This window comes from Olea europaea, chromosome 19 (genome assembly GCF_002742605.1).
Source record: "Olea europaea var. sylvestris chromosome 19, O_europaea_v1, whole genome shotgun sequence".
Lineage (NCBI taxonomy): Eukaryota > Viridiplantae > Streptophyta > Magnoliopsida > Lamiales > Oleaceae > Olea > Olea europaea.
This window is the reverse complement of record NC_036255.1, coordinates 9755024-9771649: the sequence shown is the minus strand read 5'-3', so window position 1 is coordinate 9771649 and position 16626 is coordinate 9755024. Positions and strand designations below refer to the sequence as shown.

The 16626-nt window shown below is 33.2% G+C and overlaps 1 protein-coding gene across 2 annotated transcripts in view; it reads right to left on the bottom strand.

Moving 5' to 3' along the window:
- LOC111368759 (DEAD-box ATP-dependent RNA helicase 27-like) overlaps nt 1-3594 on the bottom strand; it is a 4266-nt gene extending 672 nt beyond the window's left edge. Inside the window, exons 1-7 of one of the 2 annotated variants that reach the window (XM_022990186.1) lie at nt 3152-3592; nt 1735-1806; nt 1349-1645; nt 770-808; nt 564-671; nt 342-410; nt 113-238 (exon numbers count right to left, since the gene is read on the bottom strand). In XM_022990186.1, coding sequence (XP_022845954.1) covers nt 113-238; nt 342-410; nt 564-671; nt 770-808; nt 1349-1645; nt 1735-1806; nt 3152-3451 — 1011 coding nt within the window. In that variant the 5' untranslated portion in view covers nt 3452-3592. Of the gene's footprint in view, nt 1-112; nt 239-341; nt 411-523; nt 672-769; nt 809-1348; nt 1646-1734; nt 1807-3151 lie in introns of those variants that run through there. The other variant, XM_022990187.1, reaches the window with a different exon arrangement.
- Between the last annotated feature and the right edge of the window lie 13032 nt (nt 3595-16626).

Here is a 16626-nt window from a genome sequence, read left to right as displayed (position 1 = left end):
CCCCCCCCCCCCCTTTTTTTTAAATTTCGGGTCAGTTCTATTTAATCCACTCAACAAAACACGTCGTTATGGTTGGGATAGATACACTAAGATAGTAAGAAGAAATATATACCTTCAGGTCAAGTTTGCGAACATTAAAGATTTCCTTCAAACAATGTGATTTGTACTTTACTATGTAAGATTTATATGCATCTTTTGCCAACTTTTTCAAGTAATCATTGTTGGCAACCAACTTTTCCTGCATCAGTCCATGTTGACAACAAAAATTGTTTACTTCAAACTCATCAAAAATGGAATGACTGAATAAGTAGAAAACAGAAAGTTTGATGAACGTGAATTACCAGGTTAGGTTGCACATTTTCCAGCTTATTTTCGTTGATTATATACTCATTCATAAGCACTTTTGCAGCCTGATATGAACAACACACATTTTTACATAAAGAACACCAGTCAAAATTTAGAGACTTGTTCTACAGGTGAAACTAAGGTAAACAAACTGACAATACGAAGTCATTTCTCTTACAACGTATCTAATTCTCCGTTATGCTACAGCAGTGACAGACCTTTAGTTTGTGACAAAATTGCAACTCTTCAGGACTCAGGAAAAGCAAGACATTTGTTTCTTTGGCACCTTCTCTATATGTTGTTCTATAAACTCTATCGATGAATTCCTGCAAGTAACGACACAGAAATGCATTTGATAAAAAGGTGTGGGGAGACTTCCATAAAATATAGATCAAAACACTTCATCTAAAATGATGCCAAGCACCTTATATTCATAAGGGGGATCGTATTGTATGATCCAATCCTACAAGAAGAAACGAGAAGAAATCAATCATTGACAATACCTTACAAAAAAGAAAACAAAAACCAGTTCCAGTACATTAAGCCTTGTTTGTCTACCATTCTTCAAAAATTCCTTTTTTTCTAAAATTCATTTTCAACCAGACATATTTACAATAAAGTTTTTTGAAATCCAAAACTTTTCCTTATTTTTTAACTTTACATTCTTCAAAAACTCACTATTCCAAAACTTATTTCTCCCAAAATGCTCTTTTTAATGGACATCAAACAGGGGTTAAATATTGTCCTCTAAGGTGACACAAGTCGAGCATATAAACATTCCCCTTTTATATTATTCCAAATATCTCTCTACAATTTCTTTAGCTGTTAAGCATAAAAATCAATTCTTTCCAGATGTAACTTGGGTCACTGGGAAAAAATGTACTTCCAGGCAGTAGTTTAATAATGCGAAGCCACTGAAGCTCCTGCCCTCCCTCCCCACCCTTTTTTTTTCATGTTCAAGTCCAGGTTTTTTACAATGTGCACCAAGAGTAAATAAGCATACCACGGAAGGAATATCAAGACCACATGCAGCTACATCGTTACATAACAAGATACCATTTTCCGCTTTGCAGAAGTCTAAAAAGTAAGATGTTCGTTGCAGCTGCTTTTGCTTGCCATGGATATCAAAGCAATCGATCTCGCTGTGTCTAAGAAGTTCAGAATGGTATTTGACGGAGTTGCATGAGGAAAAGAAAACCATCACTTTCTTTGACAGTTTCCTCTTCAAGAAGGAATAGAGAACGATAAATCTCTTGGCACTTGGGACAACACAGTAGCCTTGCTGCAGCCCTCTCGATTTCTTGTCAAATGGGGATGAAAAACAGCTAAGTTAATTAAAAGAAAAATCAAAACAAAATTGAACCATACCAAGGGGGGGAGTTGGTATACCCTCTTCCTTCCAGAACCCAAATCAATGTTGACAGGAGGATTTGTCTGAGATGATAATCCTGTATGCCCAACCTGAAATCAATAAATAAGTTTTCTTTATTTGTTCCAAAAAAATCTACAGCACTCACTCAATACCAAGTGCACAACAAGAGATCAGTTTCTTGTTACAAAATTCTGATTGAATAAAAATATTTGAGTACGAAAACTAACAAACAGGAATAAATGCGAAGCAAAAATATCATCCTACCTTCCAGAGGTTGACTAACTATTCTAAGAGGTTAAGCTCTTTGCGACAGTCTGCAACACAATGCTCACTAAATTCTCATTTATCAAAGGTTTGATACATGCATAATTCCATAAATGTATGCTGCCAAAACTAGAGCAAAATATTGCATTGTTTGTAATAACTACAGTAACGATCCGGCCGATATGCTCAAGCCATTATATCATACGTACTGTATGCTTTGGGTTGACACCGGCCTTCTTATTCCCCTCATGGCTCTCTACCGCGTCCTCCAGAATTCAAACTCAAGAACTTAAGTTGAATTCTGAATTGAATTTTGGTACCAATTGAAACTTTTTTTTTTTTGTAACAACTCGACCTCTATACTCACATCATTATATCATACGTACTGTCTGTTATGGATGGGCATCTGCCCACTTAATCCCTCACATACCAGGATTCAACTTACGTCTCTCATTAGGCAGAAATCTTGAGTTCGAATCAGGGGGATACAATAGAAAATCATGAGAGATAAGTGGGCAGATGACTACCCAAAGTGAACATTACGTATGATATAATAACTTGGACATGAGGCCTGAGTTGTTACAACTACATTCAGTAAAACTCACCCTTAAAATTAGTTCATAAGATGAGGGCTCAATTAGTTATAAATCAGTTAACTAAGCTTTAGGTTATTAAATTTATACGTCTAGGGTTCGAATCTAGGGGACGCAATAGAAAGTCGTGAAGGGTAAGTGGGTAACTGCCTACCCAAAGTGGAGAGTACATATAATATAATGGCTTGGAATGAGACCCAAGTTGTTACAACAAGATTCAGTAAAAACTCACCCTTAAAATTTGCTGGTAAGATGAGGGCTCAATTGGTTATAAATCAGTAAACTAAGCTTTAGGTTATTAAATTTCTACCCCTTTTTTCAGAGAAGAGATCAAGGCAGTCTATATTCCTAGCTAGGTGGCTTAATAGCACTAGTCTACTGGTGACTGGTGTATGCCATTCCACATCGAGTGCCTCATAATGGTGCTTGTAACTTGTAAGGAGATTCCATCTAAAAGTTATGTTGGTAGAGTGATTGCTTGTTAATTATTTAATTTAGTCTTCACGTATAACGTGCATACTCCCTATAACATGCATGCTCTGTAAAAGTAATTTTAAAATCCGGTTAGTAATTTTACCTGAGTCATGTTTTGAAAACCCATCTCCTTTTTAGCATTCGTGGCGGGTTCCGACTCAAAGTCCACTTCGCCATCACTCTCCAACCGTCTCTTAACTTCTCTCCCTTTTTTGCTCACATTCTCTGGCTCTTTCTCAATATTTGAATCATCCAAGGAAGCTGAAGGGCCAAGTACGTCATTTTTATTTTCAATTTTTTCTTGGTTTTCATCATCACCTAGTTCTAGTTGAGCCATCTCCTGATCGTTCTCTTCTTCTTCAGTTCGTTGTTGGGTGTCTTCGTAATTCTTTGCGGACTCCATATCTTCTTCTTTACTCTGCGCCTCTTAGAACACAGTTGAAAAAAGTGGCGGCGTTTGTGTTGGGATTACTTGCAAATTGCTAGCTCAACGTATTTTATAGGTTTTGAACATCCGCAAAGATCATTCCAAGACGGCCGTAACCCTGATTAAAGACACCTTGTTCATTGGACTTTGCTAGATGTGCATTGGCATGTACATAAGGTTGTCCACGGCGCCCCCTATTGGATGGACACCCTTAAGTACACACCAATATACAACAAGAATAATCATTGTATATTTATGCAGAGAAGGACACGAATACTTTAATTTAAAGAAATTAGACCTGCTATAATTAAATAGAAATCCTTCAAATAACCGAATAAGCCCTTGTTTATTTACGATTATTTAAAAAAAATATTCTCAAACTCATTTTTAATTACAGATTCTCACAATAAAATATTTTATACATAAACCTAAAACTCTTTTATATTTGTTAACTATATATTCTTCAAAAATTCACTATTCAAAAACTCATTTTCCTACTTTTACGATGGACAAACAAGGATAAATAAGACTCCATATTTATAAATTGTTTAATTGATAAATAAATAAATGAGTGATACATGTCATTAAAAATGAAGATTGATCATTTAAAAATAATTTATAATTTTGTCAAATGGAGAATATAATATTAAGCCCTTGTTTGAACCCAATTTTTTTCATAAGAATGCATTTTTGAATAGCATATTGATGAGAAATATATGGTTAAAAAATAAAGAAAAATTTTGAATTTACGTGCAATATTATTTTATTGAAAAATGTGTTGTTAAAATTATATCAAAATACTGTTTAAAAATGTATTTTTTTTTTTTAAAGAAAAAAGAATGAGACTCAAACTGGGGCTAAGTTTGGTTTGTTAATAGTGAGAATGAGCCAATGAAGTAAAAGAAATTCTTAGCCCCCATAAAATGTTTTGTATAACTTTGAAATGTTATGTAACCAAAGGTATTGTATAACTTTTAGAGCAAATTACAAAGATCTCCCCCATAAATATCAAATTAATATGGATACTACTCTTAATTTTTAAAAATCACAAAGACATCCCTTGAAATTTGTCTTTATTAACAAATTTCTTTGTTTTATTGTTTTTAGGTAATTATATTCACACTACAATTTTTTGTGACTGTTTATTCTTAATCTTTACTTATTATCATACATGATGATGCTACAAATAACACAATGCGACCATGAACCCTCTAGTCCTACTTTTGATCAACTAGTCTTATCTTAATTAAAAGAGGTCATATTATTTGTGAAGAATCTTAATCGAATTGGACTTGAGTCCTATGAAAATTATAACTATACTCTCTTATTCTTATTCAACTAGAATTACATTCTCTATTCTAATCAAGCTAGAGTTCTTTTCTATATAAATAAATCCTCACCCCTTCAACGAAGGTCTGTACTTTATTCTTTTAGATTTTACCTAAACATTTTTATGTTATAATACTAACTTAAGCATCGAAAAGGGTGATGGAGTCAACAAACTCCACACTTGTGTTTCATATGATCTTAGGTCCAAGGAAACATTCCAAGAGTATCGGTAACGAAGAATCACTTACAATTCAATTGCACGATAAAATTTGCAACAAAAAGAATATATTTTTAATACAGATTTTGCTTTCAAGTTTGTGAGTAATGTGTCTATTAATTTCTAAGTTCATGTATGTAACATCATAATATGTGCTAAATAGTTATGTGTTGCATATTAGGTAATGAATTTACATTAAAATCTTGAGAAATTAATACTCTTGAGATCAAGAAAAAGTTATTATTTGAGCAAATATGAATTAATCTATTAATTCAAAATTTTATAATTTATGAGGATAACTTTTAATTTGTTCAAATATTTTATGTAATATCTTTTTTATGTAATAAAACGAATTAAATGTTTCATTTTATGAAATGACTATATTTTTTCTATTTGTTGTGCATGTGACTCATATAGAGTGGAACTAGGTCCTGGATCAAATGGGTCGATGCCGGCGCGGAGCGAAGTGGGGTGGAGTGAGAGGAGCGGAGTGAAACAACGACATTGACCTTTCGCGAGCTTAATTCATTGTCTGGTCGGTATGGTATAGGAGTATTTCTTGTACGGGCCTTAAAGTATTATATGGGTCCGGGTTAGGGTTAGTATAAATAATATGTTGTAACCCTATTTTTCACTACTGAATAAAGATATCTCCGCTTCGCTCTCGTGGACATAGGCACACCGCCGAACCACGTAAATTCTTGTGTTGATTTATTTTTCATCCTTTAATATTGCGCATAAAATCCAACAACTGGTATCAGAGTTAGGTTCAGATGACAAGTTCTTCGATTAAAAAATTCGATGTGATGAAGTTTGACGGATATGGGAATTTCGAATTATGGCAGCGAAGGGTGAAGGATTTGTTGGCGCAGCAAAGGATGGTGAAGGCACTATCTAGGAAGAAATCAGAGGGTACATCAGATGCCGATTGGAAAGAGCTCGAGTACGAGCAGTTGGTACAATTCGGCTTTGTTTGGTGAACGAGATCATGTATCACATCATGGACGTCGAGTCTCCGGCGGAGGTTTGGGAGAAATTGAAGAGTCGTTATATGTCGAAGTCTCTCATGAACAAGTTGCATCTGAAGCAGCGATTGTACGGGCTGAAGATGATGGAGGGTACAGATCTGATTCAATACACCAATGTGTTCAATCAAATTATCAGTGATCTACTGCGACTTGAAATCAAGTTTGATGATGAAGACAAGGCAATGATTTTGTTGGCTCACTTCCTCATTCGTACGACCATCTGGTGACCACGTTGACGTGGGGTAAAGAGACTCTCAAACTGGAGAAAGTCACATCAACCATGGTAGCCTACAACCAGTGGAAACTGCGTACTGCAGGGTGAAGGGTTGATCGTAAAGGGCTACCAGGATCGTGGGAGAAGAAAGGACAGGGGTGGTTCTTTTAGAGGGAACACAAGATCAAAACCTAGGAATCAAAATAAGAAAAACGTCAAGTGCTACAAATACCATCAGATGGGTCACTTTAAGAGAGACTGTCCCAATAAGAAGCAGGGTGATGAAAGGAAATGTGATGGGTCCTCAAACTCAGCTAGTGTTGTAGAAGAAGACTCGAATTCTGGAGATGGAGACATGTTATCAGTCTCTGCAAGTAATTCTGAAAAATTAAATGACTGTTGGGTACTTGATTCAACTTGTTCGTATCACATGTGTACTCACCGGGATCGGTTTCATTCATATCGTTCTGGTAATTTTGGATCTGTTCTGATGGGTAATGATGTATCTTGTAAGGTCATTGGAATGGGGTCCATAAAATTTAAAATGTTCGATGGTGTGGTAAGGACCTTGGAAAATGTTAGGCATGTACTTGAGTTGAAAAAGAATCTAATTTCTTTAGGCGCTTTAGACACAAATGGTTAATCTTATAAGTCAAAGTGTGGGGCTCTAACAGTGAAGAAAGGGGCTATGATTGTGATGAAGGGTCAGAAATTATGCTTCTTGCTACTCTATATAGCAAAAGCACACAAGTCAAATAACTAATTGTGCTCGACTAACTCTCATTCTTAGTCAACAATTGTATATCTATTCCAATCACAAGTTATTCCTTTGACAACGAAATAGAATAACTGACAACAGCACCCTTCAGGTATCACAATACATTTTTTAAAGATAATATTGATACCTACTGATTAGATCCATGGCACGTTCATTGTTAGGACAAGTATATATCATAGTATACTTCTATTTCCTGACTCTTAATCGTACTAGATATGGTTCTTTGGATATTTCTTTGGGCTCTTTTGGAGTTTTTGGACATTTATGAAGAGTTATATGGTCACAGTTACAATTTTACATAAGCATTTGTAGTATAAAATTCTTATGATAGAGCAAGAACATGGGAAAAGTATTCTTAGCACAAATCATACAATTTGCTAAACTCATGTCTTTTCTCTCAAAAATTGAGGACAACCATTTCAAAATAGTCTCTATTTACTTCTTATAATGCTTAGCCAATCCAATGTTATCAATATCAATATTAGAATTATAACCTACCATCAGACCTTTTATACAAATACAGTAATTTTCGTCCATATGACAAAATTCTTGTACGAGATTTAACCCTATTAAAAACTCAAGTACGAGTGTCGAGACAGAGCCGGACCTGATGGGAGGCCCAAGAGGCCTCCGCCTCAGGCCCAAAATTTTAGGGGGCCCATTTTTTACTTTTTACTTTTTTTTTTCTTTAAACCTACTATGCCCATGTGTTCAAAAGAAACGAATAAATACTTTAATGAAAAGGGAAGGAAGGAACATGAAAAAATTTATTTATTGTTTTATTGTTGATTTAAGTTAACAAATTTAATTCCGTAAACTTCTAATTTTTTATTATATTTTTTTTAAAAATGGATTGTTTGCTACGACTTAGGGCCCAAGTTCCGAAGTTCGCCTCAGGCCCCGCGAAGCACAGGTACAGTTTTGTGTCGAGATGACTGTATTTGGCCATGCGTGTAACTATAAAGTTACCACAATACAAAAAAAACCTTTAACATGAAATCTAAAAATCGATTCATGTTGATATCTTTAATCATTTCTCAATTGAGAATAAAAATACAGTCTCTAGGTCGATTGGTGTAACTCTAAATTTAAACATACCATTACAACTAGCATTGATGTACAGAAATGAATCCCATCGTTATGAAAAAATTTAGCCAACCCAGTACACTCACATTGAGTATAACCTTTTTAAAAAATGAGTTTTATCTATCAAAAACTCATTAGTCTTCCACTTAACTTTCAAGAACCTGAATGTTCTCGGTAAACATAATGTCCGAATAGAACTTTCACCATATCCCATATTAGGTTGAAATTCTATACTCCATATATATACTTCCATCACTTTTCTCAAAATTTCTCTTCTAATTTTCTGAACTAGCTCTTAGATCTAACTTGAAACCAAGAATCATTAAAATTAGACAGTTCTTAAATGGCTCCCACTTGGATAGATAAGTCCAACTCAGAAACAGATTACTCCTACTTGAATCAAAAGATGGAATCATCTCTTATATATTCAAAACTGATTCATCAATGTATATAATATCAATTTCAACGATGTTCTTCAATCTTTTCTCTCTTACTGAAAAATATGTCAAAAGTCACTTCTTTTGACTCGATATCCATCCAAAATTTCGCTTAAGTACCTTTTGGACAACATGTATGTCATCGAGACACATCTAGTTCTTAATAGACATATGTTCCCATACTTATTATCAAGAACATATATAGTCCATTAAGAGTCTATGATAACCCATATTCGATTATTTACGTGTCCAAAACTTATATATTCTGAAGGTACCAACATTGAAAGAACTCCATTAATTGATACGTTGTAGTTAGCCAATGTTCTTTCCAAAAGCAAATACGTAAGTTGAACTGCATATCTTGAACCTCACCGTATTCAGCAATATTTCATTCCTTCAATCCAATACACCATATAATTATTGGACATTAAGAAATAGTCCATCAAATCAGAATATCTTTCATTACATAGATCGTTGATATTTCGCAATAGAGATTCACGCTATCAGATAATTCTCAAAGTCTTCACTTTCACAATCTGATTTCCTACTTGACTTCAAAAAAGTCCAGATCAATACAATATTTTTAACTTAAGAAAATCAGTCACACAACTGAAGTGCGTGAATCCATCTGTAAATGTAATGAAAAGTGAAATTTCATCTCTATCTCTTTTAATCAAGGCCTACAAAGAAATTTGGATGGATTTATTCTATGGAAGTTTAGTCCTTACAGATTTGAATGGTTTTCTCAACTCAAAATCTCAAACCATTGCACAAATATCTAGAACCACAATAAACATCACCACTTTGAGTACGAACAAAACTACCACGTACAAGTTCAAGTAAGAGACCCTTCTTAGAAGAACAATAATTGAGATCAAATTTAGTGGAGTCTTTGATACTGTCTCAACATCAAGTAGGAGGTCAGTTTCTCCATTTTGTAACACTAAGTTGCAATATCAGTCATACAAATCTCCACTCCATCTTCACTATTTGTACATATCTATTTCGTATCAAATTAAATACTCGACAATAGACTAATATACTTATTGATCTCATATAAAGTGAATTCTAACACTTGAATCCATTATCTACACAAGATAAGATTCAATTTGTATAGTGTTGATACGTAAACAACGCTAAGAGGAATATATTCAAGTGCAATAACCTTTAACTTAACTACTTTCCAGCTAAGAGATTCAAACCATATAATTGAAGCACTTAAATTTTTATAACATTGATCCTCTATCAGAACCACTTTGATTCACTTACTATCTGATAATTTTTCTTGTCCCTTTACCAGTCTCCTCCATCTATCCCGCATTTGTTTTAGCTCATTCAATGCTTGAGATTCAAAATCTTATGCAAACTAGAACATTACTGCACAAGCATGTTCTCGAGACAATATCAAGTCGCATGTCTTTTAACTCATATAACGGGTAGTGTCAATAGAGAAAATTGACACTTCAATTTGTAAGTCACAATGACTTAAAGTTCTCATAAATGGAGAGGAGACTAGTTTGAATTTACTACTCATCTAAAATTAATGTAACCAACGAAAATGTTAACACTATGCTAACCACCAACTAAGTAACATTCGAGGAAAAATACCATTTATAACAGAACTTAACAATTTAAATGCTCGAGTACTAAAACTCACATTTTTTCCCTACTCGACAAAGTTCTGATCTTTATTCTCTAGAGTAGTATGAACTACATAATGTCTTCTATTGCGTGGTTGATGCTCTCTAAAGCATCAGTTGTTCTAGTACACTTAAAATCTTATCATGTCAAATGTTATCGCATTTAGCTTATCACCTTTATTAAGGTTAACTACTATAGATTTTGATGCCATGATCTATTAGATTTTTAGAGACATTTTATTCTCAATCAATGCCTATTTATGCACTTATTTAATTTTTCATTAACGCAGATTAACATCTACAATAGTTCAACATTAGGCACAGAGTCAAAAGTTTACTATGTTTCCAATCATCGTCCACGATTCTATTGTTTCACTATCATAAATTTAATTTCATAATGCAAAATTCCATGGGTTTTCAATTTCAGAATTCCCACTCATTTGATGAATCAAGTAGTTCTTAGTGATATTTTCTCTAAATCTTCCAATCATTGAACTATCACTCAACTAACAATCAACAGGTCTAAGTAAGAATCTCTCTAATTCTACTGACCTTAGCATCTATAACAATACACGAGTCAATGGATATAATATATTTCCATAAATATGCACATTTATCCAATAATATAATTTCATAATGTGTACTTATGACATATATTATGATTGTCAATCATGGTATAATATATGTTGCAACACAATCCCAACAAATAGGAAGTGACATCAGAATTTTCATATTCTACTTATCACCAAAAAATGTCCCCAAAAATATTCACGTATTCCACTAGGTTATGTTTTAAATCCATTTATTTTAATTTTTAGTAAGCACATAACTTTTTAACAAGTCTCATAACTGTTGTTTCTCTAGCCTTCCCTTTAAGGATGCTATAAGTGTGCATAGATCCAATAATATATGATCAAGCACAAAATTTGAAACAAGTCACAATGGATCACATAACCTAATCAAGACCCACATAACTCATGAACGTATATAAAAGTGGTATTTTAAATACTTTCGGAGTATTTTTCATTCCAAAAATAAAACAATTTAAAAAAAAAAAATCCCACTAAGCAAATACCACTTAACAAATATTCTTGATTTTTATAAAAAGTGTTAGAGTTTGATTGAGTCAAAAAAAAATTTTGTTTTTTTTTGTTTTTTTACTATCTAAAAATTAATTTTGATTGCACACAAAAATCAATAATATTTGAAGGACCAATTTGTAATTTTCGGAATTGAAGTCGGGTCTCGCATACATCCTCATATGTATGACCAATTTATAATCTTCTAAATTGAATTTCAAATAATCAACTTCCAAAATAAAATATTTTTGGGACCAACATACAACTTTTCAAATTGGTATTGAAATAAACAATATTCAAAAATAGTGTTGGGACCAACATGCAAATTTCAAATTGTATTTGAAAAACATTCAAAAGTGTAGGACTAAATGCAATTTCTCAAATTGCATTTGGAATATTCAACATTCAAAGAGTGTAGGACCAACTTGAAAATTCTCAAATTGCATCTACAATAATTGAGGGACCAATATGCAATTTCCAAAATTTGAATCCCACTCCATGGCAATAGATTTTTTTCCTGGTTACTGTTCATCATTTAAAAAAAAGGGGCAATTTTCTAAGATTTTTCTCAAAATTTTGAAAGGCTATAACTTCCTCAATTTAAGTCCAACATTAATGATCTTTTTATCATTGGAAAGGTATTGAGAGAACTATCCAACCATATGAAATGGATAGTATGAAACTTAATATATAAAAAGTTATCACGTAATGAAGTTTCGAGTTTTATAAAGTTTCATGTAAAAAATTCAGATTATCGTTCAAATTTCAAAACCTCATAATTTCTTCATTTCAAGTCCAAAATTTGAGTTCTTTATATGGTTGGAAAGCTTATGAGAAGACCTTTCTAAGCACACTAATCTTACTGCATGAAGATGGATGAATAGATGGCAGTAAATTATCAAATGATGCCACTAAATACCACATAAGGTTTCAAAACTTTGCATACAAGATTCATAACCCAATTCTATCATGTAATTACATAATTAAGCATGAATTACAGCAAGAAATTCAACCTTATCGCTCTGATACCAATGTTAAACATGCTTGCATGCTTATAACCAAGTTCCAAGTAATGATACTTACTTGAAATCGCATAATCGAGGTTGCATTACATTGCTTTCAAATCTCCAAAATCTGCATTTTCTTGTACTCCAATGATCCAAACCCCCATCACAATGGAAGGGGATTATTGTCCACAATTTAAGTGCCATTTCTTGTGAGATTTTATGCCAAAAATGTGATTATGAGAACTTTCCAATTTTAAGATGAATTTCCATACGATTTTTTTTCCCACCATTTTGCTCATGTCTTGCATTTTCCCTCTCTCTTTTCCATAACTTCAATATGGAAGTTCCAAGTGGTTATTATGGGAGTTGTAGGATGTTATGAATTTAAATTTTATTTAAAACATTCACTCCTTACCACTTTTGAAATCATACGGGTCGGGTTACCCACATGGACGATCCATTACCCTTATTTTCCAACAAAGTAAAACACAACAAAATTGCGAACATTGTGTATAAAGAAAGCAACAAGGACTAATGAAATGTGTAATCCTTTTCGAAATACAACATAGAAAATATAGTTTGCTATCAAAGGCAAATAACTCTTGATACGCATATCACATGTTGCATGGATTTAGTTGCATATTAATTTATCAATTCATGGAATATTAATATATCAAGATTTTAGTGTAACTGATATTTTAGATCTTTATTAGTTTTAGATGAGCATTAGTTTCCATTGTTATATTAGAGAATTGTGATGCTCGAAACATTCACATACCTTATTATATCATTTAAAAATACATGTGTGCATTATGAAAAATGTTGAGTGTAACACTCTTTTTGATGAGTGGATCCCAAGATTATTTTAATCGCGGAGCCCACTCATGTGATGTGAGAGGATTGTCAAAAATAGTGTAAAAGATATTGTACACCTAGCATGCCTCGTGCATTATATGCATATTATTGTGTAATTATAAGTGTGTTCATTTCATTAAAAAACTTTCTAAATGACCCGAAATTTACTTGAAAGGTAACATACTATAACTTTAAAAAAATATGCTAACCAGCTCGAAAGATTCTGGAAAACTAACCTCAAAAACAAAAATTGTCGAGACCTAGCTGAGTATTAGAAAAAATTAAACTGTGAAAGATGATGTTCTGACATTTGGAAATATGCTAATCAACCTCAAAAATATAAAGCCCGCAAATCTTTTACTCAAAAAAACTAAACTATCAAACATTGATAAATTAGGGCTACGGTATATTCAGGAACTTGAAAAGAGAATCAAAATCAAAATACATAAGAACACTAAATTGTTTCCAAAGATTCGGCTGTAAAGAGCTTACATCCCTGTTGAGTTCCATACGCTAACTGCACCAAATATCCTCATTCAATATGATCGACTTCTTAAATATTCAGGATTATGCAATACATATAAAAATCTCACATAACTGAAACCAAGCTTTTGTATATATGCCTAAATACTCCAAATATCACACAAAAAATCGAGTCATGAACCGAGGATAAATCAACACCTTACCAACCCATACCTAAAATGACAAATTCTTTTCATGCAGCTATATAAGCTGTGCTCTTTTTAAGTAATCACAATATGTTGTGTTGCATAACTCTACAAGAAGGAAGTCTTGAAAACTTGAGGCTCAAAAGAAGAAAAGTAAAAATCTAAATGAAAAGTATAAAAAGCTAAATACCAAGGAGTAGAAGGGGAAGCGCCCAACTTGAGAAGTTACTTGCCAAGATAGAAGGCATGGAAGGTTAGAAGAATTAAATTGAAAACATAATATGATAAGTGTATTTCATATACTTATCTTAGTTGTTAAACTTTGGCAATTATTGTTATTTTAAATGAATTGAGGCTTAATTTTGGATATATTTCGCTTGTTAGGTGCATCTCGATAAAAAAATGATGAAAGTGAGCAAAAGCAGCAAAAAATTTGCCAAAATGAACTGAATCCAAAGTTTGCGAACTAAATCGCAAAGTGCTAACAGTTGATTCGGACCTAATATTGATGATTAGAGAAAGAGTGGAGTCAATTAGATGGAATTGGACGATGAAGGACCAAGAAGATATAAAAAAAAAGAGCTAAATTGAATGAAGAATAATTTGACGGACCAAAGTGCATCAAATTGAATATTTTGTAACTCCACACGTGCACAAGCATTTTGTCGCACATGCACGGGACCTTGGCGTGCATTTACTGAGAGCAAAATCCTTAACTGGCACGTGCAGTGAAACATACGATGTACGCATGGGCCATTAATGTGGGCCTAAACGGCCAGCATCCTCTTTTTTGACCTAAACTTTTATGATAATCAAATTTAGCATACTATTTAAACTACAAGGGATGGGTAGACAAGGGAAAAGGAAAGACTTACTAAATCTCCAACAGCCACACTAGATACTGGTTTGACCTTATAATGCAATCGCATTCTCTGGTCCAATGAAACCCGAGTCCTTCACTCTTGGAATGGAAGGGCCAGAAGCCTTTTGACTTTCGTTTGGGCCATGGCGGCCAGTGCTTAGTTTCGTTGGAAAAACTGTTTATTACAAATCAAGTGCAATTTAAAAAATGACACCAAACATTCGAAAAAAGAGCGTCCACCTTGGGCAAACCAGTTTATCACAAAATTTCCATAGTTCCTTCAAAGAGTCCTTTGAAAAAGCCCAAAGCTTCTAAAGTAACAAAATCGTCTGAAGTTTGGGTTGAAGTCAAGAAGAAAGGGAAAGGAAAGGTGACTTAGTGATTATGGATTGGCATATCCGGCACCAGTTCTGTTACAGTAAGCGTGTTGGAAAGTGATCGTAGGTTGGAATCGTCCTTTTTTTGTTTGTTTAGTTGTCCGATTAGGAAATCTCAAACGTCCGGAAAATACAATACGTTGGATGCTAAGAATACGGTCTTTGAAGGACCCACGAGGAAGGGCTTAGAAGTGGTAGAATTATTCCAAGTATTTCAGCTGGAACAGCTATGTCCAGGATTCGCGATGCCCTACTGACCAACCCCATAGCCTCTGCGCCCGACTTGCCCAAAACAGATTCCATTTATGGATACTTGAAGGGTGGGAAAACTATTTCTTTTATCAGGATTAAAGGCTTTGCCGCCCGACTCCACATATTATACATATTTTTCAACACAAGATGGAGGCTAGCAAGGGATTCAAAAGTGATTAACATGAGTTATCGAAGATTAACAAAGAAAAAATTGATTTTTCACCTTTCAATCTTTGTTTTCAGTTTCGGGTGATGTTTTTCCGAATATTTTTGTTTGATTTATTAAATAACATGTTAGGCTAATTCTTTTTAGCTATTGGATAAAGATGAACCTTTTATTATTTATTATTAGTTCAAGACAAGTAATTTAGTTAAATTCTTGCTATTCTTAATTAATTTTGCATGCTTATTTTTATTATTTGATTTTTTTATCACCAATTAAATATATTGTTGTTTATTGTAGTGTTGAGAGATTTCCAATAAGTCTAGAACACTGTTTGATTAACAAATGTGTAATAAATGTTAGGAATTATGTTTATCATGTGTGCAATTTTGAGATAATCGTGAAATGGAATGTCTTATATTTATTTGAATTCGGATTAGGACTAAATTCGGGTCGTGATTAGAATATATTTAATTTATCTGGAAAAAAATTAATTACAATAGAATTATCGATTGTCAAGAATGTATGTATGAAACTAACTATACGCGATTGAGAATTGAAATAGATAATAATAGATAGATTCGTAATTCAATACGCTCATTCCATATACATACAAAACTCAAATTTTATACCCTTTCGTAGATTAATTTAGAATAATTACAAACTATAAATCTTTTTTGTTTGCTCACTTTGAATCTGATTAAAAACTAGTACTTTATTGATTTCATTCTTTGTGGAAGATACAAGTTACTCATTACGTATTACTTATCAACAATCCCATACACTTACGGGATTTCACCGAACACAATACGATGACATTACTCTGGAAAGAAAAGCATATAATATGGCTAGAAAATAGAGAATAGAGGAAATAAGGATTAAAAAAGAAGTAGAAGAAAAACTATTAGAGATGAAAACAAGGAAGACTAAAGATATTTTTTATGAAATACAGCTTGAGAAAAAGTTGAAGAGTTGACCGTGTTAGTGTATCTTATAAGTGATGATCAAGCAAATTACCTAAAATGGTTGGAAATAGGGAGGGAGAATTACAACTGAAACGAAAGAAACCAAATTTTCAAGAAGATTTGAAGAAAAAGGAAAAAGTAAGAATATGATAGAAGAGAGTTAGATGAGAGTGAATGAGTTAAATGAAACATAT